This window comes from Thalassophryne amazonica, chromosome 5 (genome assembly GCF_902500255.1).
Source record: "Thalassophryne amazonica chromosome 5, fThaAma1.1, whole genome shotgun sequence".
Taxonomy (NCBI): Eukaryota; Metazoa; Chordata; class Actinopteri; order Batrachoidiformes; family Batrachoididae; genus Thalassophryne; species Thalassophryne amazonica.
In genome coordinates this window covers 119,948,951-119,973,674 of record NC_047107.1, presented here as the reverse complement: position 1 = coordinate 119,973,674, position 24,724 = coordinate 119,948,951, and the positions used below count along the sequence as shown (strand labels likewise).

General features: G+C 40.5%; 1 protein-coding gene across 1 annotated transcript in view; it reads left to right on the top strand.

The window, feature by feature from the left end:
* Positions 1-24,724, top strand: part of fras1 (Fraser extracellular matrix complex subunit 1) — a 786,018-nt gene that overhangs the window by 737,501 nt on the left and 23,793 nt on the right. Inside the window, exons 51-59 of the mRNA XM_034171199.1 lie at positions 5,037-5,187; positions 13,413-13,572; positions 13,838-14,006; positions 14,099-14,345; positions 14,546-14,890; positions 16,580-16,740; positions 18,343-18,490; positions 18,581-18,786; positions 19,698-19,854. Of these exons, the coding sequence (XP_034027090.1) occupies positions 5,037-5,187; positions 13,413-13,572; positions 13,838-14,006; positions 14,099-14,345; positions 14,546-14,890; positions 16,580-16,740; positions 18,343-18,490; positions 18,581-18,786; positions 19,698-19,854 (1,744 nt within the window). The remainder of the gene's footprint in view (positions 1-5,036; positions 5,188-13,412; positions 13,573-13,837; positions 14,007-14,098; positions 14,346-14,545; positions 14,891-16,579; positions 16,741-18,342; positions 18,491-18,580; positions 18,787-19,697; positions 19,855-24,724) is intronic.

Genomic DNA, 24,724 nt, shown 5'->3' with positions numbered 1-24,724 from the left:
ATGCTTATTTACACTGTGGTCCTCGAGCACCGAGCTGCTGATCCACAAGCTGCCCTTCTAGCGCCTGGTGAGAGAAATCGCTCAGGACTTCAAGACGACCTCCGCTTTCAGAGCTCCGCTGTGATGCTCTGCATGAGGCCGGCGAGGCTGACCTGGACGGCAGCTTCCTAGTTCACAATATCACAGTGTGACACTGTCGGCCAGTTCATTACATCGCCACTAAATTCACTCTCTGGTATAAGATATGGATCCACTGAACCAACTGCTACAAATCTATCATGATAAATAGCTTTATCTCGAGGATTTAAAGCATCGTAATAACGTACATTCTCTCCATTTTTCTATCACGCGCCAGCCTCCTTGTAATCCAAAATGGAGACGGCACCTGTCCTGCAGCAAATCGGTCACGTGATTGAAAACCCTCTATAGAATTACTGTGAATCAAATGATGATTATGCTTTTTGACACACCGATGTTCAACTTCAATGACCCTTAACAGCTGAGAATTCAAGAGTTTTCAGTCATCTATGCTATGCTAACTAGCTGAAAACTCCTGTCTTCTGCTACATTGCCTGAGTGTTGTTTGTCTGCAGTGACTCACCGAGCAAATTTAAAACTTTAAGACTTTAAAAAGACTTTAAAAATCTGTAAGAAACCATCTGAGAAACATGATCATGCAGACACATCTTTGTTTGAATGTTTTCAAAGTGAAACATGTTGAATGTGTCTGACAGCGCACAGAGAAACAGCCCTGCTCACAATGTTTAACTTACCGGCTCCCTCTGCTGGCTGAAGCAGCTCAATGCAGTGCCAGCTGTTTGGCAGATGCTATAAAAACGTCACCACATGCATTTATCTGGGGTCCGTGCCAGGTTTGCCTCGTGGGGAATTCAGTCTAGAATGTTTTATCTTTGAGGTTAATTAGCATAATGACAAATTCCTGCATTTCTCAAGCAACGAGAGGCGACATGAACATTTCCTCACAGCGGCAAAGAATGAAAAACATAACATCATTTGTTCTGCAGTCAGGAGCTACACGGGGATTCCAGCGGGAGCAGCCCGACTCGCCTTCAGTGTGAAGACGCACCACCTCCATGTTCACCACCTTCTGGGATCAAGCGGGAATTCTCACTTTTATTATCGCAGCATGTGGCGGGATTAAAATTTTAGAGATGAAAACGTGCTACTTATCATATTAAAACATCACTCTGCACCAAAAAGCTGTTGTTCTCTTTTTAGTCCATAACATCATCTTTAAAGAGTAGAGAAAAAATACTGAACAGCACATGGTTAAGACTAAAGGACCAAAGGCCTGCGGACAAGTTCACGGCAACACCTGCAGGAGGAACACTGAGCAAAGCCAAATGAAGCATTTAGACACATAAGAGCAATAGTTTGTGCTCACGGCCGGGTTTTATTTTAGCTGCGGGGCTCCAAGAGGTACTGCAAAGTCAGAGTCTCAACAGGTCCCCCTGGTTCCAATACTGTGATTAGAGATCTGGGCTGGATCTGGTCCAAATTACAGCCTGTAACACATAAAAAAAAAGTTGGGATGGGGGTAATTTATTCTAAATGTAAGGTTTAAATCATCACTTTTACAGCCAGTTTTCTTGAGACGAGTCAGGGGTGAACCCATGAACATGTTCAAGTCCCTGAATATGTCTTGGACTTCAGTTGCATCAATCATTAAGAAACACGAACAGTGTGGTAAATCTGAGTGACCGTGCTGGAAGGAGATGAGTGAGGGAAGCCATCAAGATCCCCAGACAATTCTGAAGGAGTTATAGGCTTCTGTGGTTGGAGAAATTATAGAACTTTTGTCTGTTACACCATGAGTGGTGAGGGGTGGGGAGGTGATGGTCTAGTGGTTAAGGTGTTGGGCTTGAGTCCAGAAGATCATGGGTTCAAATCCCCGCCTGACTGGAAAATCACTAAGGGCCCTTGGGCAAGGTCCTTAATCCCCTATGCTCCCAGTGTGTAGTGAGCGCCTTGTATGGCAGCACCCTGACATCGGGGTGAATGTGAATTTTGTAAAGCGCTTTGAGCGTCTGATGCAGATGGAAAAGCGCTATATAAATGCAGTCCATTTACCATTTATTTACCATTCATGAGTTCTACGGCTTTATGGTGGAATCATTGCCCCAAAAGCAACTTAAAATCAGCACCAGCAATATCTGTTAATAGTACTGTATTTTGTGGCATATATGTCGTACCAGCATACAAGTCACAGCTGTCAAAAAATGTTTAATGAAAGAGAACAAAAACCATGTACAACTGACACCGGAGTATAAGCCGCATTCATTTTTGAAATGTGGTGCTCCTACTTCATGCAACAAGAAGCAAAATGAATTTAATTGGCACACGATTTATGTATAGCACAAACACCGCATTAACAATCAGAAGCTAATGAGGTAATTGATGTAACAGGCACAAAATGTGAGTAAATAGCTTATTTAGCTAGCGGGGAACTTAGTGCAGAAAATCCACTATAGTAATAGTGCAGTTTATGTGGCAGGGAGGGAAATTCATCAAGTGGAGACTGTGGCCTGTTTCCGCAGATGTGTCCATAAAAATCATAGAGGGATATGCTTTGGAAACTTAATATCCATTTCTACAGTGGATGATGTTGCAATTGAGGATGGCACGCTGGCTGTTCCATCAATATCAAATATTTTGTGTCTGCTACCTACAACCTGCATGGAATGTCTCAAACCTAAACCTAGTTTCAGGCATCTTATATATGAGATATACTTTACTGGGTAGCAATGAAAGACTCATTAGCAGGCTTTTAATGAGCCTTTCACTGGATTCAGATGTGTTGGAGCAGGGAGACAACTAAGAGTCTCAGGAAGGTAGAGCTCGAGGACCGAACTTGGGCACCCCTGCGTTAAAATATCCCAGCATGCCTTAACCCAGCCACTACACCCTGCTATTGAGGTGGGTGCCAATACTGTTACAGAATTTGATAGTATATCACTAGGCATGCTGACGAAACTCGTAACGTCTACAAAAAGCACAACCTGCTTATTTGATCCTATACCAACAAAACTGTTTAAGGACCTGTGGCCTGCTCTTTGGCCAACTGTACTGGAATTTAATCATCTCTCATTAACCTCTGGATCTGTTCCTATATAATTCATATCTGTAGTGATTAAACCATTACTTAAGAAATCTAATCTTGACCCTAGTGTATTGAAAAACTTATCGGGCGATATCAAATCTATCATTTTGCTCTAAAATTATGGAAAAAGTGGTTTCACCGCAGCTTGTGGACTATCTTACTGAGAACAATCTCTTTGAGCCACTGCAGTCTGCTTTTAGAAAATATAATTCCACAGAGACGGCTCTCACTAAAGTGGTGAATGATCTTCTGCTTGTAACCTATAAAATTGTTCACAGACTGGCACCTCTCTACTTAACTGACCTATATTAAACCCTACGTACCTGCCCGGGCTTTGTGTTCTCATGGTGCAGGACTACTTTGTGTCTCTAGGGTGAATAAAAAGTCTGTTGGTCACAGAGATTTCTCTTATCGTGTCCCTGTTCTGTGGAATGATCTCCCTGCATTAATAAAACAATCAGATTCTAGAGACCTTCAAGTCCAAACTTAAGACGCATTTATTTTCCCTTTCATATGGCTCGCATACTGGCATAGTATGTTACTATGCTTTTTACTCTTTTAAATTAATTTTATTAGTAAACACAGTGTGCCGTGGCCTCAACTTTATCTAAAGTCTGGGTCTTTTAGTGAAGCTTAGGGCTAGTGGTCGGTGATCACCTTAGTGTTTCTTCTGTTTTACTTGTTGCTTAATGCTGACAAATCATACTGTATTTGTTGTCTTTCTGATGCCTGATTCTGTTTTTTTTCTCACTGTTTGAGGTGCGGCTCCATCCAGAGGTGGGTGTGGTGTCTGTTTCTAAAACCCTCCCCTCCTGTGCACCGGCAGAATTTCCTGTATATTCATTTTGTAAATTGTTTTGTCAATTGTTTTGTCAATTGTGTCGCTAGCACTGCCCACTTTATTGTGATTTGGTGCTATATAAATGAAAATAAATTGAAATAAACTGAAATTGAATTTAGGCCATTGAACAAACTGTCATTCATGAGGTAAATGTGCAATGTAATTAAAAGTTTGAAAACATACAGCATTTTTTTTATTATTTATAAAGAAAAAGAGAAAAGAATTTATACAAATAAAAAAAAGATTTAGCTAGCTGATTTGTCACTGCTGTTCTGTTTGTCTCACACAGGCCAAACAAATATTCTGAGTAGCATAAAAGTTATATTCCTTGTTTTTATTCCAGAGAATGTTTTTCCAGGTGGAGAACATTATTTGTTAAATGTCTTCATTCTCAAAGACAAAGAATGTTTTTCTCATTCAGAACTTCTTCATCTTCTTCTGTTGTTCATAGTCTTCCTCCTCCTCCAGAGTTCCTCATTCAGTATACAGATGCATCTTGTTGTGCATAGATGATAATGCAATATTTTTTCATATATAAGTCGCACCAAATTATAAGTGTCAGGATATCCTAAACTCATAAAATAGCAACTTATGAGCCAGAAAAATACGGTAATCATAAAATGTAAGGACGTGTTAATAATTACATTTTGAAGGTTTTCCGTGAATGCAGTCTTCACTTGCTTTCTTTGCTTGCTTAACAGATTCATGAAGAAGAGGAGTTCTATCACATAACATAGTTGTCAGAAGTGAGGACTCGACTCACAGGCTTGATTGTGAACAAATTTTTAACACGACTCCTTTAATGAACCCACGGTGTTTCCCGACAGGAGCCCAAATTAAAGTGAGCCTAAACATCACAAACCAGCTGAGCAAGATGGAATGTGAGCAACCTGCCTCAGACATGATGTTTTAGTCCATAGTTAAACATGGAGAGAAATACAGCGGTGAATCTTTCAAACAGCGTCCCTGATTAATCCCTCGCTGCTCGTTTGACTGCAGGGGGCGCTGACGATGTGCTGTGAGTGTTTGTGAAAACTCTGATTTTGTGGTGCTCCATGCTGTGATTCTGCTCAGGCTGCCAACCTGATCACCAAGAAAGAGCTGCTGACCGTCGACCCCGACACAGACGACGGGCAGCTGGTGTACGAAATCACAGCCGAGCCGAAGCATGGCGTCCTGGAGAGCAAACTCAAACCTGGCAGCCCCGTCACCGCCTTCACACAAGGTACAAACACAAGAAAAACACACAACAGGGTTTGGTTTAGCATTTCTCATGCTCAACCTTCATCCTGGTGTAAAAAAAAGCACCAACAATAAGATTATTTGATAGAATAAAATCAGGCTCAATGGTGGACCTGTGAGAATCCTGAAAAAAAAAAAAATCAAATATGGTGCCCTTTTAACCAATAATCAGACTAATAAATGAATTGTAATAAACAATTAGGTCCAGAATACTTGTATATGAAGAGGACCACGGCACCATTTTTTCCAAGTTTATAGACATCACAGGTCAACAACTTGTAATAAGTAATGTAGCATTCGTTAGAAGGCACAATTATAATTTAACTGACAATACGTACGCTTGAACATGCTTTGTTATAATACCTTAAAGTCCTTGGGCCCTATTTTGACCATCTGTAGCATGCTTGTGTCATGGAAGTGCATCAAAGGTGTGTCCAAGACAACTCCAAAAACAGCCAGATGGTTTTCCTTCAAACTTGGTAGGAATATTACTTGGATAGATATCTAGTGATTAGATTTTGGAGTAGTTTGGTTAAAAGTTCCAGCTCAAGGAAAACATGGTAAAAAACAACAAAAAACCTTTTTCTTTATCTCAACAACTAAGAAGCCTAGATGGATGAGATAAAGCATACTCTGTTTATCAGAAAAATATTTGTGATTGATTGATAATATTAGGGAGGGGCGTTCAGTGGTGGGCACAGATAACCAAAAAATGAACTTCGATAACAGATAATCAGATAACTGAAAAGTTATTTTCGATAAAGATAAAACAATAAACCACCCAAAAATGTATCGGAAGTTACAGATAACCGATAAATTCCAATATTACTTCTGACACATCTACAACTAGTAGAACAAATTTAATAGCTTATAATAATAATGAAGCGGCTTTCATTGCAAATTACGCTGTTTATAAAGTTATAACTTGCCAAAAAACTTTACAGGCAGTTGTCTATGACAGCAGCGTGTATTGCTGCTGCATGCATGTTGCGTATGTTGTCGTTCTGAAGAATATCGTAACGTCGCTCGTGCGCTGCGTTATAATGCACATACACACGAACGCTACGATAAGACACTTTTATATCTCACAACGGAGAAAATCATGATAAAGTGTAAGCACGTTAATTTGTATGTTCATAAATCTTTGGATAATATCAATCCCTGCTGTTGGATTTCAAGGTCTGTAACATGTGTGTATTTTGTAAACAAATGGAGCCCTGAACACACTCATCTAATAAGCTTTCAGGCAGAAAATAAAAAGTTTCATCAATGGGAATAAGTTGGAAAATATATACACACACATGTATATGTGTAACACATAATCTGACGTCCTAATAGACTGATATTATTTGTCAAGGAAATTTCTAAAGGAAATAAGACTGGATGCAAAAAATGGGAGAATTTGAAAAAGAACTAAGGTTGTAATTCCATTAAAAAAGTGAAACTTGTATAATGTATACATAAAATAAATAGAACACTGCTATCTACTGGTTCCCACACGCTTAGTGAACACTACTGACCAGTAGATGGCAGTAGAGGCCTTGAAAACAAAATTCCAGATACAGTAATCCCTGTCTGCTACATTTAAAATGCGTGGAATTTAACAAACGCAAATAAAACCAACATCTATAAACGCAGAGAATATATTCAAGAGAGTTTTAGGCACTAGAGTTTAATGCTGTTGTCCGTGGAGCCTGAACAGTGTGTCTGAAATGCATTTGTCCTGTCGTGATGTACTGAGATTACATCATCCTACCCAAAATGCATTGCGGGTCACAGGATGTGCTCACAAAACCTTAAAAATTAGCACATTACTTTAAAACTAAAACATATATCTGATCTTTTCACTTAAAACTTCAGACATGACAGTAATTTTAAATAACTTGTCCAAAATTTGTTTTGTTAAAATTTGAACCATAAGTTAAAAACGTATGCCTCTGGATGACTTAGGTGATATCGGCAGCCTATTGGTATGGTGTTAAAGGACATTTTTTTTTTCTTTTGGGGTTTTGCTTTTGTTTGCAGAGGATTCAGATATACAAGTGGCTTTCTTCTGTTAGCAAAAGTTGTAGCTGTGCGTCTGTTACAAAACTTTTAACAGGAGAGTGCTAAACTAATTCGCTGTTCAGCTTTGTTTATTTTGTTTATCGGTTTAAAAGTTATCGGACAAAGATTAATCGGAAGATAATTGGTCCGATAATGGTTTTTAAAGTTATCTAAAAAGATAATCTGATAAAGAAAACATTATCTTCGATAATTATCTGTTATCGGATTATCGGAAGTGTGCCCACCACTGGGGGCGTTTTATCAAAACTTTTTGAAATCTATAAATTTTTGCATGGAATATGGAAATATACACAGAATAAACCATAACAGTATAATTTTTGGGTCATTTGGTTCCAAAAACCCATATGGCCGGAGCTTTTAAAATTTCAAGTAACACGTGTGTCGTATATGTGCTGTTGACGTAGAAACCACTCTGTTGCTTATAATTAGTTCATTGTGGCCATGTCATTCTTTACATGTGATGATTATACTCAACTGATATTCCTGAAATAAAAACTACATAGATTTTGTTTGTTACAATTGATCGGTACTGAAATTAGTTTTTTTGTCAGTTACTCTTAAAAAACACCAGATAGGCTTATTGTTACTATAGAAGTTGAATATAAACTTGGGGTCAAGCAATATTTGGAGCCAAATTTCAAGTCTCTAGGTGCAGCGGTTCTCAAGATATGACATTTTCGTTGATATTTTTGGTGATTTTTGAACCCGATATCTTCACTGGCTCCAGCCATATGGGTTTTTGGAACCAAATTACCCAACATTTATCCTGCTATGGTTTATTCTGTGTATATTTCCATATTCCATGCAAACATTTATAGATTTCCAAATTTTTTGAAATAACATTCCTCCCTAATAATATTGGTTTCATAATGAAGGCACACAGAAATCATAAAGTCAAGCATAGTCAAAAACACCATTACTGGCAGATGTATGTTTACTTATACTCCAGTCACCCTAGAGCACGAATGAGCCCCAAATGCCGCACGAATGAGGATTTGACCCACATTTGAGAAAATTTGAAGTGCATTTGAAATCCTCGTACAGCATTCTTACAGCATTCGGCACATTCGTGGGGCCAGTGCACATGCACTGTGCACTCATGGTGTGCATGTGGTGGAAAACATATCCACAGGTGGTTGAGGTGCAGTCGTACCGCAATCTGACTGCAGTCATAATTTTTGTATGGCATGAAAATGCAATTCGAAGCATTCGGAGAACGTTCAAGGGGCTGTTCGAAATATTCTGGCATGTCAAATCCTGGCCGAATGTCTTGATCGTGCCTGAATGCACTTCCCCATCACACTAGAGACCGTATGAGGTCGAATGCTGCACGAATTTACATTCGACCTACAATCGGGCAAATTCAAGGCGCACTTGAAATCCTCGTACAGCATTTTTGAGTGCATCCCACACAATCGGGCACACTGGTGTGGCCAGCCCGAATGTAGAGCACATGTACGCCACTGTGGAGGTGCGTTTGAGGTGGGGGAAGTTTAAACAGCAGTCGAACTGCAGTCTAGATTAGATTAGATAGAACTTTATTAATCCCTTGGGAAGACTCCCTCTGGGAAATTGAGGTTCCAGCAGCATTGTACAGCAGCACACAGGGTAAGAAGCACACAGAGCATCAAAAGTGAAAGTTAAAAAAATAAATAAATAACTGACAGTATATATAAATACCAGACATACTGATTGCTACTGGTTTACTGGCTACTACTGTTCCTCTCCTTCCTGTCCCCCGTCTTCCTGTTACTCCTCCTCCCTCTGACTGAGGAGTTTTACACTCTGATGGCCTGAGGGACAAAGGAGTTTTTTCAACATTCGAAACACCTGAATGGGGACGGCTGACATTCTGCAATGGAAAGCTAATACAGAACCTGGCCGACTTCCCTGGATGTGGCTTGGAAAGTCGCAAGTGGGGGCTGAAGCAACACCCATGTGAGCCAAATGTCCTGAGTGGCCCTCCAATGCAATACAGATGAGCCAGGAACCACCCGCCTGGGTGTAGACTGTGGTCCAACCACACTGACCGCAACAGCGGAATATATTGAAAGGTGGGGCGTTGGTGTGTCACATTGAATACCGCTTCATCAACCGCTACACGAGAGAGAGAGAGCTGCTGCACTCCGAATGTGCATAAATCAGTTGAGATGGCTTCGGACTATGTTCTGGGTATTCACACAGCATTTGTACACGGCTGGCTGAATATTTGTCCCTCCCGACTGCGTCTCGAATTTTGACTTTTTTTGTCCATTCAGGCTAATTCAGCTTCATTCATGCTCATTCGTGTTCAGTGTGACGGGGCCCTTACATTTATATCATGGGGTTATAGCAACCTGGTCTCACGGCAAGTCGTGATTCAGCAGCATGAAACAGACATCAATCTATTTGTTTGTGATATTGTGATGAAAAGTGCTTCATTTTCATCATGGCAGCACGAATTCATTCTAATTCATTCTGTGATGGCTGCACGAAATTAAAAGTGAAGCGGGGGGGGGGGGGGGGGTCGGGATGGTTATGGTTAGGGTGGGGGAAGGAGTAAGATTAGGTTATGGTTATGATTATGGTTAGGGTAGGGGGTAGGAGTAGGGTTAGGAATAGTGAGTTAAAAAAAAAAACCTGTCACGAAAATTTGACTCATTTCGTGACGGGAGTATGAAAAAAATGCGAGACTGGGCTGGTTATAGTCTGCAAGATATGCATCTGCCCTATGATGCATTTTCTGGAGCTTGTGCAACCTTACAAGGACAATCTCCATTTTGAAAAACTTCCACAAGCATGTTGAAGGCTCAGGAGAAAGCAAACTGTTCTGTTTTTTTAAAGGACTAAGACGTCCAAAGAGCTTATCAGCAGTGCAGTAGAGCTTTAATTACAAAGTGCACACATGCACAGGCAGCGGAAGCTGCGGAATTTTAGAATTTTCAGCCACAAGAAGATGACACAGGTCTATAGTTAAAGAAAATAACTGCACTTTTTCTTTTCTTTTTTCTTTTTCCTTTACTTGACTCAGTTTTTTATGGTAGTAATTGCACTTTAACTTGAGTACAGATTTCTAGAAGTCTGGATTCAGACCTGGTTTGGGGCTTTGGACCAGCATGACCCACAGTTAGTCGCCTAATGTGGAAGGAGTGAAGACAGCATGCCAGAAAAATGAGCTTGTTTCTGAAGATCTTAACAGAAAACAAGAAGTGTTTGTTCAAAGGCACGTGGGCAGCAGTGGGAGTGTTTTTAATCGTCACCACTCATCTCGTCCGTGCTGATCTCACCTTCAGGCTTCAGACGAGGATCAACATCACTTTGGTTCAGACTTTAATCTGCTCAGGTGGAGAGCAGCTCCAAGCCGTCTGTTTGACGTGTCACATTCTGTTCATTTCATTCTTTAACATCTTCTTGATGTTGGCAGATCTGCCTGAAGTCCTGTTTACTGTCATATTCTGGTGTTTTATTTATTTGAATAATTATTATGAATATTCTGAGTGGTTGCTGTGGAAACCAGACGAATTCTCAGAGAAAAAGACAGAACAATCCTGAAATTTTCTGTTGACACGAACAAGTATTTTTTTAAAATGTTTTTTCACTTCAGTGTCTCTTCATTGTTATTCGTTGTCCTCAGCTGCTTGCAATCACTGCTGTTTTCTTAATTTTTATCGTAATATTTTCAGTTTTTATTTATTTTATGTAACTCTCATACACACACACACATCTTCAACTGCTTAGTCCAATTAAGGGTCGCGGGGGGCTGGAGCCTATCCCAGCAGTCACAGAGCGCGAGGTGGGGTACACTCAGGACAGATCGCCAGTCTGTCACAGGGCCACAAACAGACACATTCACACCCACTCGCACACCTACGGACAATTTAAAGATTCCAATCCACCTAACCTGCATGTCTTTGGATGTGGGAGGAAACCGGAGCACCCGGAGGAAACCCACACAAACACAAGGAAAACATGCAAACTCCACACAGAAAGGCCACAGGTGGAATCAAACCCATGACCTTCTTGCTGTGAGGCAACAGTGCTAACCACTAAGCCACCATACTGCCCTTTTATATAACTCACTATTTTTTAATTTACAATGTTTTGTAGATTTTTTTTTAATTGTATTTTACTTTGGGAAGAACTTTGCTTGGCTGGAAAGTGATATATGTAAACAAGAGCAATCAGAGATTTCTGATGTCTGCCAATCCACATCCGGATACCTCCAAAATTCAGTGGAGTCTTCTATGCCCTAATATCTATCTGTGGTGCAAATTTGGTGAGAATCCGTGAAGTAGTTTTGAAGTAACCCTTTAAAGTGTATATAAAGTGAAATCTTGATCCTGAATCCAGATTTGGTTTCAGATCACCTCCAAAATTTAATGGAGTCTTCCATCCCCTAATATGTATCTGTGGTGAAAATTTTGTGAGAATCCGAAGTAGTTTTGGCGTAATCCCGCTAACAGTAGTCCTTCAAAGCCTATATAAAGTGAAAGTTGATCCATAATCCAGATCCGGATCCAGAGCACCTCCAAAATGTAATGGAGTCTTACAAGTTCTAATATGTATCCGTGGTGAAAATTTTGTAAGAATCTGTGAAGTACGTAGTTTTGATATAATCTTGCTAACAGACACAGACAGACAAATAAATAAATACACACACACACACACACACATATATATATATATATATATATATATATATATATATATATATATATATATATATACGAGGGCTGTCCATAAAGTATAGGTCCTTTTAAATTTTTTCAAAAACTATATGGATTTCATTCATATGTTTTTACGTCAGACATGCATGAATCCTCGTCCGCATGCGTGAGTTTTTCCACGCCTGTCGGTGACGTCATTCGCCTGTGAGCACTCCTTGTGGGAGGAGTCATCCAGCCCCTCGTCGGAATTCCTTTGTCTGACAAGTTGCTGAGAGACTGGCGCTTTGTTTGATCAACATTTTTTCTAAACCTGTGAGACACATCGAAGTGGACATGGTTCGAAAAATTAAGCTGGTTTTCAGTGAAAATTTTAACGGCTGATGAGAGATTTTGAGGTGACACTGCTGACGCGGTGCGGCGGCACAGGAAAAACACCTCCGTGTTGATAACCATTTGTAAAATCCAGGCGGCTTTTGATGGCTTTCAGTGGAGTGAGTATATGAGAAATTGTTTAACAGCTGGACATGTTCCAACTTGTCCTTAAGGCTTCCAACAGAGGTGTTTTTCCTGTGGCGGAGCGTCGTGGCGGCTGCGAGCCGACGCGCGGACCCGTCCGCACGTCTTTCATTAAAAAAATCTCCTTTAACAGTGGAATATCCGGATAAAATGCTGAAACCGACTTCTTCTGAAACTTCTCTGTTCTCTCACGACTTCCTGGATCAATAGAGCCTGAAATGTGGAGGTTTTAAGCTTGAAACAGGCTGACGACGGTGCCTGAGAGCGCTGCGCGACGTCTCGCACCGTGGGAAGTCCTTAAAGCGACAGTGTTACCTCAAAATCTCTCATCAGCCGTTAAAATTTTCACTGAAAACCAGCTTAATTTTTCGAACCATGTCCACTTCGATGTGTCTCACAGGTTTAGAAAAAATTTTGATCAAACAAAGCGCCAGTCTCTCAGCAACTTCTCAGACAAAGGAATTCCGACGAGGGGCTGGACGACTCCTCCCACAAGGAGTGCTCACAGGCGAATGACGTCACCGACAGGCGTGGAAAAACTCACGCATGCGCACGAGGGTTCAAGCATGTCTGACGTAAAAACATATGAATGAAATCCATATAGTTTTTGAAAAAAATAAAAAGGACCTATACTTTATGGACAGACCTCGTATATATAGATCAGCAAAAAAATTTCAGTCATTGATGGTCTGTTATAGCTTATTTGTAATTAATGGATCAAATTGTTGAAAAATTCTCCATCTCAATATGCTGACGTAAAAATAAATAAATACCTGGAATCTACATCCTATTGGCATCATGATATGTGACTGACATTTTCTCCAAAACCTATTTAGTATATAAAAAAACACCTATGTTAATATTATAAACCAAGACTCTGATCCACATTCCAGTCAGAACTGAGGTTTAAAAAAAAAAACTGAGGTTTTTTTCTGAGTTTGCAGCTGAAAGTCGCTAATGTGACTGTGTTTGTCTCCAGCGGATATCAACCTGGGCCTGATCCGCTACGTGCTGCACCAGGAGAGCGTTCAGGAGACCATGGACAACTTCAAGTTCCTGGTCAAAGACAGCAAACCCAACGTGGTCAGCGAGAACGTCTTCCACATCCAGTGGTCACTCATCAGCTTTGAGCACAAAAGGTCAGTCTCACTGTGACCAACGGCAACAAAAAGTAATCCATTATTTATTCATCTCCCACAGTGAGGCCACATCTTTGACAGAAGCCTTAATGTGAGAAAGTACTTTTACATTATCGCTGAAAAACACACTGAAACAGAAATACAAAAATGCACCTCTGGACGCGGTGTCTGGTTACACTGCAACTATGGTTCTCTGATCATATTGTCTGGTTTCACTGTAGCCAGACATAAAATAACCTCTTGTTCCCTTTGGTGGTTTCGGCAGCTATAACGTGAGTGAGAAGGCCGGTACGGTGGCAGTGACGGTGAAACGAACAGGTAACCTCAACCAGTACGCCATCGTGCTGTGCCGCACCGAGCAGGGCACTGCTACATCCACCAGCAGCATCGCTTCCCATCCAGGCCAGCCGGACTATGTGGAATACGCTGGACAGGTCTTTTTTAAAAATAATAATTTTATATAAACTTCCAGATGATAAAATATGACACTGGACAGTTTTCATGCTGTTGTTCTTCACGTTCTCAGGTGCAGTTCGATGAGCGCGAGGACACAAAGGTGTGCACCATCATCATCAACGACGACAAGGTGTTTGAAGGAACCGAGAGCTTCCACGTGGAGCTGAGCATGCCCATGTACGCCCTGCTGGGCGAGAACACGTGCGCCGTCGTCAACATCAACGACACCGAAGACGAGCCCACTCTGCAGTTTGACAAGAAGACCTACCACGTCAACGAGAGCGCCGGCTCCATCCACGCCCCCGTGGAAAGAAAAGGTACAGCACTCATTCTTCTCACATTAATCACCTATGATGTGTGCAATGTCAAGGTGGTAAGATGCAGCAAACTACTAAAACAAAACAAAAAACATAAAACTTTGTGAAAACTGGATTTGTGGAGCCATGCAGCAACTTGATCTCCATCAGAAGAAGAAAACAGTCAAACCTACTTCCTCCGTGTCTTGTTTTTGTTAAAGGTGACACATCCAGCACTGTGTCGGCGCTCTGCTACACTGTGGCCAAGTCAGCGCAGGGCAGCAGCCTCCACACGCTGGAGTCCGGTTCCGACTACAAAAGCCGCGGTATGACTAGCGACAACCGCGTCATCTTTGGCCCCGGCGTTAGCATGTCCACGTGTGACGTGAAGCTCATTGACGACAGTGAGTACGAGCTGACGGAAGAGTTTGAGCTGGTGCTGTCGGACGTGTCAGATAACGCCCGCATGGGAGAGGTGACGGTCGCCAAAGTCGTGATCGACGGGCCGAATGACGCGTCGACTGTTTCTCTTGGGAACGCCACCTTCACCTTCAGTGAAGATGCAGGTATAAGCTGCTTTTTAAATATATATATATATATATATATATATATATATATATATATATATATATATATATATATATATATGTGTGTGTGTGTGTGTATACAGTATTTTCAGTTTGTGTTTGAAATGTTACATTTCAGTCTTATTTCAGATGACGGATTATAACAGGGGTATTTAAACGAGTTGAATACTCCTGGACTCCAAGTTGCTCTGGAATATTTGTTACATCTGCCCAAAAAAGCAGCATGAAGTGGAAAAAAACATACAGTGATACCACTTAGTGCAACAAGAAGCAACATTTACTTAACTGGTGTGTGATTTATTTAGAATGCAAACATAACATTAGCGAGCAGAAGCCACTAAACAGATGACCATAGCTGAGGTAAATGTGCAGTGTAATTACATTTTTGAAAACTGTGCATTATATGTTTATAACACAAACACTGTGTTAGCGAGCTGAAAAACTAATTAATGTTATTCTGAAAGAAAGTCCCTTTGGCTTCTCCTTTCAGTCAAGGTCACCACAGCAGGTCCGACGAGAATCTGCATGCTGATTTGGCACAAGTTTTATGCCAGTTGCACTTCCTCAAGCAACTCTACATTGCATGGAGAATGAGCAGGGGTGGCCTTGAACTGGGAACCTTCCACTCTAGAAACATGTTTAACCACTTGGCCACCACCCCTGCCATAATGTTAACGCACTAGGCAGAAATTACCTGTAAACATGCAAAGTAATTAACATTTGAAAACTTGGCCTATTATTTATTTATAATGTAAAAAAAAAAGATAATGCACTTTTCTTAGCTTAGCTAACTTCCCATTGCTGTTCTTGTTGTCCAGCACAGTCCAAACAAGTGTTAGGCCAAGTAGTATAAAAGTTATATTTCCTCACATTATTCCAGAAAAAGAAGAAGAAGAGGATCATATTTAGCGTGGGTAGCCAACAAAAGTTCAAATCTTGTTTCCAGAAGGGCCCACGGCACATCTCTCTCACTCCTCCCCAGCACTGTTGTTGAGAGTGCCAGTTGGGAGCGTGGCTGCAATTGGGAAGCAAACCCAGATCGCTGGCATCCCCGTCCAACATGCAAACCATTACGCCACCATTCCAGAGCTTGCCCATTCAGTCTGGGAACATGATTTGTTAAATTTAGTCATTGGCTAAGACAAAGAACATTTTTTCTCATTCAGAACTTCTTCTTTTGCTCCACAGTGTGGCTTACGCTACCTCATTTAGTATACTGGAGCAACTTGTCATGTGTGTAGACAGTGCCATCTTGTGTCCACAGATGATAGTGCAGTGTTTTTTTCATATATAAGTCACTTTGAGTGACTAAGTAAGTCGCAGTACCTCACAAACTAGTATTTTTTTTAAAAACTTATAATCTGGAAAACACAGTAACAAGAATATTAAGTCTAAAAAAAGTTATTTATAAATATGAATACCTTGTTCGTCTGGAGTTGTGTCACAAATGTTTTTAAATCGTGTGCCAAATCATGTTGATCCTGACTGATCCACTGTGGAGACCCCAAATACTAATGAGAGCACCCACAAGAAACACACACACCAAGTTTCACCCTCTCTTTCATTTGTTAACACAACTTTGTGCTTCTGCAAGATATCATATCTTTTTACAATACAAGAATCCTGAAATTTGACCAGTGATCAAAACTGATTAAAAATATTCTCCAGGCACAATTGAAATCCCTGTTCTGCGGCATGGCAGCGATCTGTCCTCTTTGACCTCTGTCTGGTGTGCCACTCAACCTTCAGACCCGCCGTCGGCTAGCCCAGGTATCGACTACATCCCCAGTTCCAAGAAGGTGGAGTTCAAACCTGGTAAAACTGAGGAGGTGAGAGGTTACACACTGCAACATACTGAGACTGTGAGTTGTTCGTTCATCATTCAGGTTGATTGATTTTTGGTATTGAGGGCTACAGTTTAAGATACTTTGGGATCTTCATTGTTGATTTCTGTATGTTGGAAGATGGTCACTGCCGTGTCCATCTAGCAGTTCACTGTCAAAGCATGTGGCGTCTGGACCGAAATCACAGGGCAATGGTCTTTGTGAGTCGTCATGGACTCAGGGTCACGATGCCCATTGGACTTTTTGATATCTGGGTACTTAGTTCCATCAGCTCTCTTTTTTTATGTTGGACAGTTCTTTGTTGTATTTTGTTTATTTGGTCTCTCTGTTATTGTTTACATGAAAAGCAATTGGTCACCCCTCTGAGTCTGGTCTGCTTGATATTTCTTCCTCAAAAATGTTCAAGCGAGTTTTTCCTCACTACTGTTACGTTTCTTGCTTAATTTTTTGCTTAGTTTCATCTTGTTCAAGTTACATAAAGTCAAATTTTATTACATTTCACCCTCAGTTGTTTACTATTGAACTGACTTTATTTTGTTGTTGTCGTCTCATTTCAATACAATTCAGTTTATTTATGTACCACCAAATCACAACATAAAATGTTACAAAGGGCAAGGTTTAATCTGACCAATCCTCCTCAACAACCACGTAGACTAATCTGATGAAACGATCAAAACACAGGTTAACCACATTTGTTCTATTACACCTTTGAATCACTAATTGTAAACGATGATTTTTTTTTTTTGACAGCAAACTTTTTTTTTTGTCAAAAATCAAACTTTTCATCTATTTTCATTTGTCCAAAATTATCAATGTGCAACTTTTCCTTCGTTCTACAGTAACTTTACAAGTAGAAGTAATAGAAGACTCCTTTGTTTCTTGATTATGCTCCTTCAAGTCAGATTCTCCTTATTTATACTGTCCCAAATAATATTAATGAATAACATTTTCAGTATTAAGTTCTGAATACTTGTATTCATTAAAATAATATTATATTTCTGTGACGCTTATGTATGACCCATGGTTCAAGAGTCCCAGACCAGTTGGTTTAACTCTATTTGTGTAACTACACCTCCAATACACTGCCAAACTTTTTTGTCCCTAGTGGAGACCAAGTGCATTACAGCTAAGAAGCTGACAAATGTTAAATACACTCAGTTTAGTGCCAACAAGACAATAGTTCATATTTATCGAGTACCTAATCATGTTTATTACAACAATCCACAACAAATGCACAACTAAAGCAAAACTGATTAACTCACATAAAATAACAACTCAACCATTTTCATAACTGATTAATCAACTCATTAGGGAAAGATCTCAAAACCTAGTGTCCCAGCCTCTGCAACATAAATTAATCCAAATACATATGGATCTAAATTATGGATATGAGTAAAATCTGGTGTGTGATTTAATGTTGATATAATTCCATTTATTATCCCTTTTAACTCAACCAATATTTCCACCAGGTGGAGATATTGCTCCATTTCGAGAACCTTGCAAAGGCTGCTGTGGGACACGGCATTGAACCTGTTGCTTACAGTAACAGATCAGTTAAATTGCTGACTCTGAGCTCTCTTCTTCCAGACATGCAGTTTGACCATCATGGATGACATCCAGAACCCATCTATCGAAGGATCTGAGTCCTTTGTGGTCTTCCTCAGTTCTCCTCAGGGTGCTGTCCTCCAGGAGCCCTATCAAGCCACCGTGGTCATCACCGACACCTTCCAGGACAGTACGTAAGCTGGAGATCAGTTAGATCCTTCATCACATTGACCGGTGTTTAGAGTCAGGTTTCCTAGACCTTTGTCATCTTCTCTCTCAGTTCCCAGCATGCAGTTTGAGAAAATTTCCTATAATGTGAAGGAGAAAGATGGTGTCCTCCACATCCCCATCATTCGTACAGGCGACCTCTCCTTCAAGTCATCTGTGCGGTGTTTCACTCGGACCATGTCAGCTATGGTGATGGACGACTTTGAAGAGAGAACAAACACGGACGACTCGCGCATCACCTTCTTCAAAGGGGAAAAGGTAGAATTTGGTTCCTAACGTTGGACAGGATCTCAAACGGTTTTGTTTGAGAGTCACTTCTGGAAACTATACCGTAGAACTACATTAATAGCACATGCGCAGTTCTCTCTTCCCAGAATTTCACACCTTGCCCCGTCGCGTTGACATGCGTCTCTTTACTGCATTGAACTCCCCGACAGAGTGTTTGAGGGATGAAAATGCAACAGCAATAAGTTTCTTTTCAAATTGAAAAGTTAAAATTTGCATGCATGCTGTATTTACAGCACAATATTGTCAGGACACGGAACTGTCGATTTATGCGACAAGACCACACATCTCGACAGAACACCGGCCCACCACAATATTTTCTGTTTCTCAGTTGGCCTTTGGCAAAAAATAATTGCCCACCCCTGCTCCAGATAGACATCACATGACTAGAATTTTTTGAATATATATGTCATGTCCAGGAATTCACATTCACTCCGCTCTTTAAAAAAGTTCATTTCAGTAACAAGTATAACATACATATGTTTGTTTTTTGTTTATTTTTGCTGTTGTTTGTTTTGTTTTGTTGTTTTTTTATCCAGTTATAATATTATAATGGAGTCCGGGAATCCAGTTATGATGGTACAAGTAATGTTATGACTTGCTCTATGCAGATACTCTGCAGTTTATTTGATACTTCCAGTGCTTCCCTTTACATTTTATTTATTATTTGCATTTATTTATTTATTTAAAGAAGATTTTTGTCACTTAATTTCTTGCTCACCCCCCCCCCCCCAAAAAAAAACAGCAATATTTCATTGTGCTTTGCTAAATATAATTATTGTGTTCCAAATCAAAATTAAATTAAAATAAGTCATTTTTAAATTTGTTTTCCCATGCCACATAGGGTTTTTGTTTGTTTTTTATTTTGTCTGCTTGTGTTTCAGGTGAAGAACTGCACGGTTCACGTTAATGACGACTCTGTTTTTGAGCCAGAGGAGGAGTTCCAGGTGCATCTTGGGACACCACTGGGTGACCACTGGAGCGGCGCCATGGTGGGTGCTAATGACATCATCACCATCACCATCACCAACGATGAAGACGGTAAGCAGGTGTCAAGTTGTGATGAGGTGCAGCTCTGCTGAAATGTCATTCAGCTCATTTAGCTCCCAGGTTTTGTCTCCAGTGCTTCGCCAGTCGCGACACAAAAATTGTGTGATGGGGAATTTTCATTTTTCAAAAAAGCCTCAACCCAGAATTATCAGCTCACGATGTTGATTCTGTCTCTCATATCTTTTTTATATATAAATTTTTCCTGCAAACAAGTCACTTCTGAGTGATTAAAAACTGCAACTGCATTTAGTGCAGTTTCTATTTCTTCATTATATAACCCCAGATCAGAAAAAAAGTTGGGACAGTGTGGAAATACAAAAACAAAAAAAAAAAACAGTGATTGACATTTACATTTTTTTATTATATTTACTTTGGATTCTGTTTCATTGAGACAGTAAGAACTCAAGATATTTCTTTTTTTCTGGTCAACTTCATTTCTTTCTTTTTTTTTTTTTGTATATTCATCCGTTCCTATATTTCAGGCCTTCCAAAAAAGGTTGGGCTGCCAAAACATTTACCGCTTTTTAATGTTGTCATTCCTTCTCGCAACACTTAACAGACTTTTTAGCATTGAGGATACTAAGCGATGAAGAGTTTCAGGTATTATTTTGTCTCATTCTTCCTGCAAGCACGTCTGAACTTGTGCAGTAGTCAAGGGTTATTGTTGTTGCATTTTTCATTTCAAAATCCTCCATGCATTCACTGTTGGGGACAGGTCAGGACTGTAGGAAGGTCAGTCCAGTATCCGTACCCTCTTCCTCTGCAGCCATGCCTTTGTAATGTGTGCAGAATATGGTTTTGAATTGTCTTGTTGAACAATGTATGGACATCCCTGGAAAAAATGTTGTCTTGAAGGCAGTATATATTGCTCTGAAATCTCAATGTACTTTTCTGCATTAATGCTGCCATCACAGAAGTGTAAATTACCTCTGCGAAGGTACTGACACAATCTCCATACATGACAGACCCTGACTTTTGGACTTGTTGCTGATAATCAATCAATCAATCAATTTTTTTTTTATATAGCGCCAAATCACAACAAACAGTTGCCCCAAGGCGCTTTATATTGTAAGGCAAGGCCATAAAATAATTATGTAAAACCCCAACGGTCAAAACGACCCCCTGTGAGCAAGCACTTGGCTACAGTGGGAAGGAAAAACTCCCTTTTAACAGGAAGAAACCTCCAGCAGAACCAGGCTCAGGGAGGGGCAGTCTTCTGCTGGGACTGGTTGGGGCTGAGGGAGAGAACCAGGAAAAAGACATGCTGTGGAGGGGAGCAGAGATCGATCACTAATGATTAAATGCAGAGTGGTGCATAAAGAGCAAAAAGAGAAAGAAACAGTGCATCATGGGAACCCCCCAGCAGTCTACGTCTATAGCAGCATAACTAAGGGATGGTTCAGGGTCACCTGATCCAGCCCTAACTATAAGCTTTAGCAAAAAGGAAAGTTTTAAGCCTAATCTTAAAAGTAGAGAGGGTGTCTGTCTCCCTGATCTGAATTGGGAGCTGGTTCCACAGGAGAGGAGCCTGAAAGCTGAAGGCTCTGCCTCCCATTCTACTCTTACAAACCCTAGGAACTACAAGTAAGCCTGCAGTCTGAGAGCAAAGCGCTCTATTGGGGTGATATGGTACTACGAGGTCCCTAAGATAAGATGGGACCTGATTATTCAAAACCTTATAAGTAAGAAGAAGAATTTTAAATTCTATTCTAGAATTAACAGGAAGCCAATGAAGAGAGGCCAATATGGGTGAGATATGCTCTCTCCTTCTAGTCCCCATCAGTACTCTAGCTGCAGCATTTTGAATTAACTGAAGGCTTTTTAGGGAACTTTTAGGACAACCTGATAATAATGAATTACAATAGTCCAGCCTAGAGGAAATAAATGCATGAATTAGTTTTTCAGCATCACTCTGAGACAAGACCTTTCTGATTTTAGAGATATTGCGTAAATGCAAAAAAGCAGTCCTACAGATTTGTTTAATATGCGCTTTGAATGACATATCCTGATCAAAAATGACTCCAAGATTTCTCACAGTATTACTAGAGGTCAGGGTAATGCCATCCAGAGTAAGGATCTGGTTAGACACCATGTTTCTAAGATTTGTGGGGCCAAGTACAATAACTTCAGTTTTATCTGAGTTTAAAAGCAGGAAATTAGAGGTCATCCATGTCTTTATGTCTGTAAGACAATCCTGCAGTTTAGCTAATTGGTGTGTGTCCTCTGGCTTCATGGATAGATAAAGCTGGGTATCATCTGCGTAACAATGAAAATTTAAGCAATACCGTCTAATAATACTGCCTAAAGGAAGCATGTATAAAGTGAATAAAATTGGTCCTAGCACAGAACCTTGTGGAACTCCATAATTAACTTTAGTCTGTGAAGAAGATTCCCCATTTACATGAACAAATTGTAATCTATTAGACAAATATGATTCAAACCACCGTAGCGCAGTGCCTTTAATACCTATGGCATGCTCTAATCTCTGTAATAAAATTTTATGGTCAACAGTATCAAAAGCAGCACTGAGGTCTAACAGAACAAGCACAGAGATGAGTCCACTGTCCGAGGCCATAAGAAGATCATTTGTAACCTTCACTAATGCTGTTTCTGTTGTATGGCTGGGGGGCCTGGCTGCCTTTTTGTTTCTGTCTTTTGTTTTTTCTTCCAGGTGGCTTGCATTTGGGACTGAGTGGCTGTGTTGCTGAGGTTATCAGGACCTCACCCTGATCACCTGCGGCTCGTCAGGACTCACAGCTGAGGTGCATCTATATGGATTGGAACATGGTGGCATTTAAGACTGGAGTATACAGTGTGTATTTGCCAGAGACTCGACCTTGTGACCAGACGGGTGAGATCGTCGTCTCGGGAGCCATCTCATAATCAGTGGATGCAGCGAACGTCCAGGGTTTGATGCACGGTCTGTGAAAGAGCAGGGGGTGAGGTCTCACGCTCGTCAGCACACTTCCTGAGGTACGTTAGATTTTGTGACTAACATTTATACAGTCAGTAAATGTGGTGTCCCTCACACCTTTATTATATTGAGCTGTATGTTAGTCATGTATCGGCTTCCACTGCAGTGGAGTTTTGTGAACTGGATGTTCCATGCCTGCAGGTTGGGAAGCTGATTAGTAATCAAGCCAGGAAGTGTTTGCTGTTTGTACACCTTTAAGTGTTCTCTCTGTGTGTAGAGTGTGGACTCACATAATGGTTCCTTCTTTCACAGACTCGGTTTGTTGCGGCCACCTGGGGGGTGTCGGCGGGGTCCTTGGGTCCGAACAGCTTCTGGCTCCGGACCGTTAGCGCTGCTGGGAGCGCACCACGCCAGACCGCACTTTCTTTTGTTGTTTTTTGTATCACTGTTATGTATTAAATTCAGTTAGCCTTTGTACCGTGCTCTGCTTATTTCATACTGGGTCCTTCAAACGCTGGTCGGTTCTCCGAGCTGCGTCCGACACATAACAGTTTCTGTACTATGATGAATTCTAAAACTTGACTGAAACTCTTCAAATAGACCATTCCTCTGCAGATGATCAGTTAGCTGTTTTACAACTACCCTTTCAAGAATTTTTGAGAGAAAAGGAAGGTTGGAGATTGGCCAATAATTAGCTAAGATAGCTGGGTCAAGTGATGGCTTTTTAAGTAATGGTTTAATTACTGCCACCTTAAAAGCCTGTGGTACATAGCCAACTAACAAAGATAGATTGATCATATTTAAGATCGAAGCATTAAATAATGGTAGGGCTTCCTTGAGCAGCCTGGTAGGAATGGGGTCTAATAAACATGTTGATGGTTTGGATGAAGTAACTAATGAAAATAACTCAGACAGAACAATCGGAGAGAAAGAGTCTAACCAAATACCGGCATCACTGAAAGCAGCCAAAGATAACGATACGTCTTTGGGATGGTTATGAGTAATTTTTTCTCTAATAGTTAAAATTTTGTTAGCAAAGAAAGTCATGAAGTCATTACTAGTTAAAGTTAATGGAATACTCAGCTCAATAGAGCTCTGACTCTTTGTCAGCCTGGCTACAGTGCTGAAAAGAAACCTGGGGTTGTTCTTATTTTCTTCAATTAGTGATGAGTAGAAAGATGTCCTAGCTTTACGGAGGGCTTTTTTATAGAGCAACAGACTCTTTTTCCAGGCTAAGTGAAGATCTTCTAAATTAGTGAGACGCCATTTCCTTTCCAACTTACGGGTTATCTGCTTTAAGCTACGAGTTTGTGAGTTATACCACGGAGTCAGACACTTCTGATTTAAAGCTCTCTTTTTCAGAGGAGCTACAGCATCCAAAGTTGTCTTCAATGAGGATGTAAAACTATTGACGAGATACTCTATCTCCCTTACAGAGTTTAGGTAGCTACTCTGCACTGTGTTGGTATATGGCATTAGAGAACATAAAGAAAGAATCATATCCTTAAACCTAGTTACAGCGCTTTCTGAAAGACTTCTAGTGTAATGAAACTTATTCCCCACTGCTGGGTAGTCCATCAGAGTAAATGTAAATGTTATTAAGAAATGATCAGACAGAAGGGAGTTTTCAGGGAATACTGTTAAGTCTTCTATTTCCATACCATAAGTCAGAACAAGATCTAAGATATGATTAAAGTGGTGGGTGGACTCATTTACTTTTTGAGCAAAGCCAATAGAGTCTAATAATAGATTAAATGCAGTGTTGAGGCTGTCATTCTCAGCATCTGTGTGGATGTTAAAATCGCCCACTATAATTATCTTATCTGAGCTAAGCACTAAGTCAGACAAAAGGTCTGAAAATTCACAGAGAAACTCACAGTAACGACCAGGTGGACGATAGATAATAACAAATAAAACTGGTTTTTGGGACTTCCAATTTGGATGGAC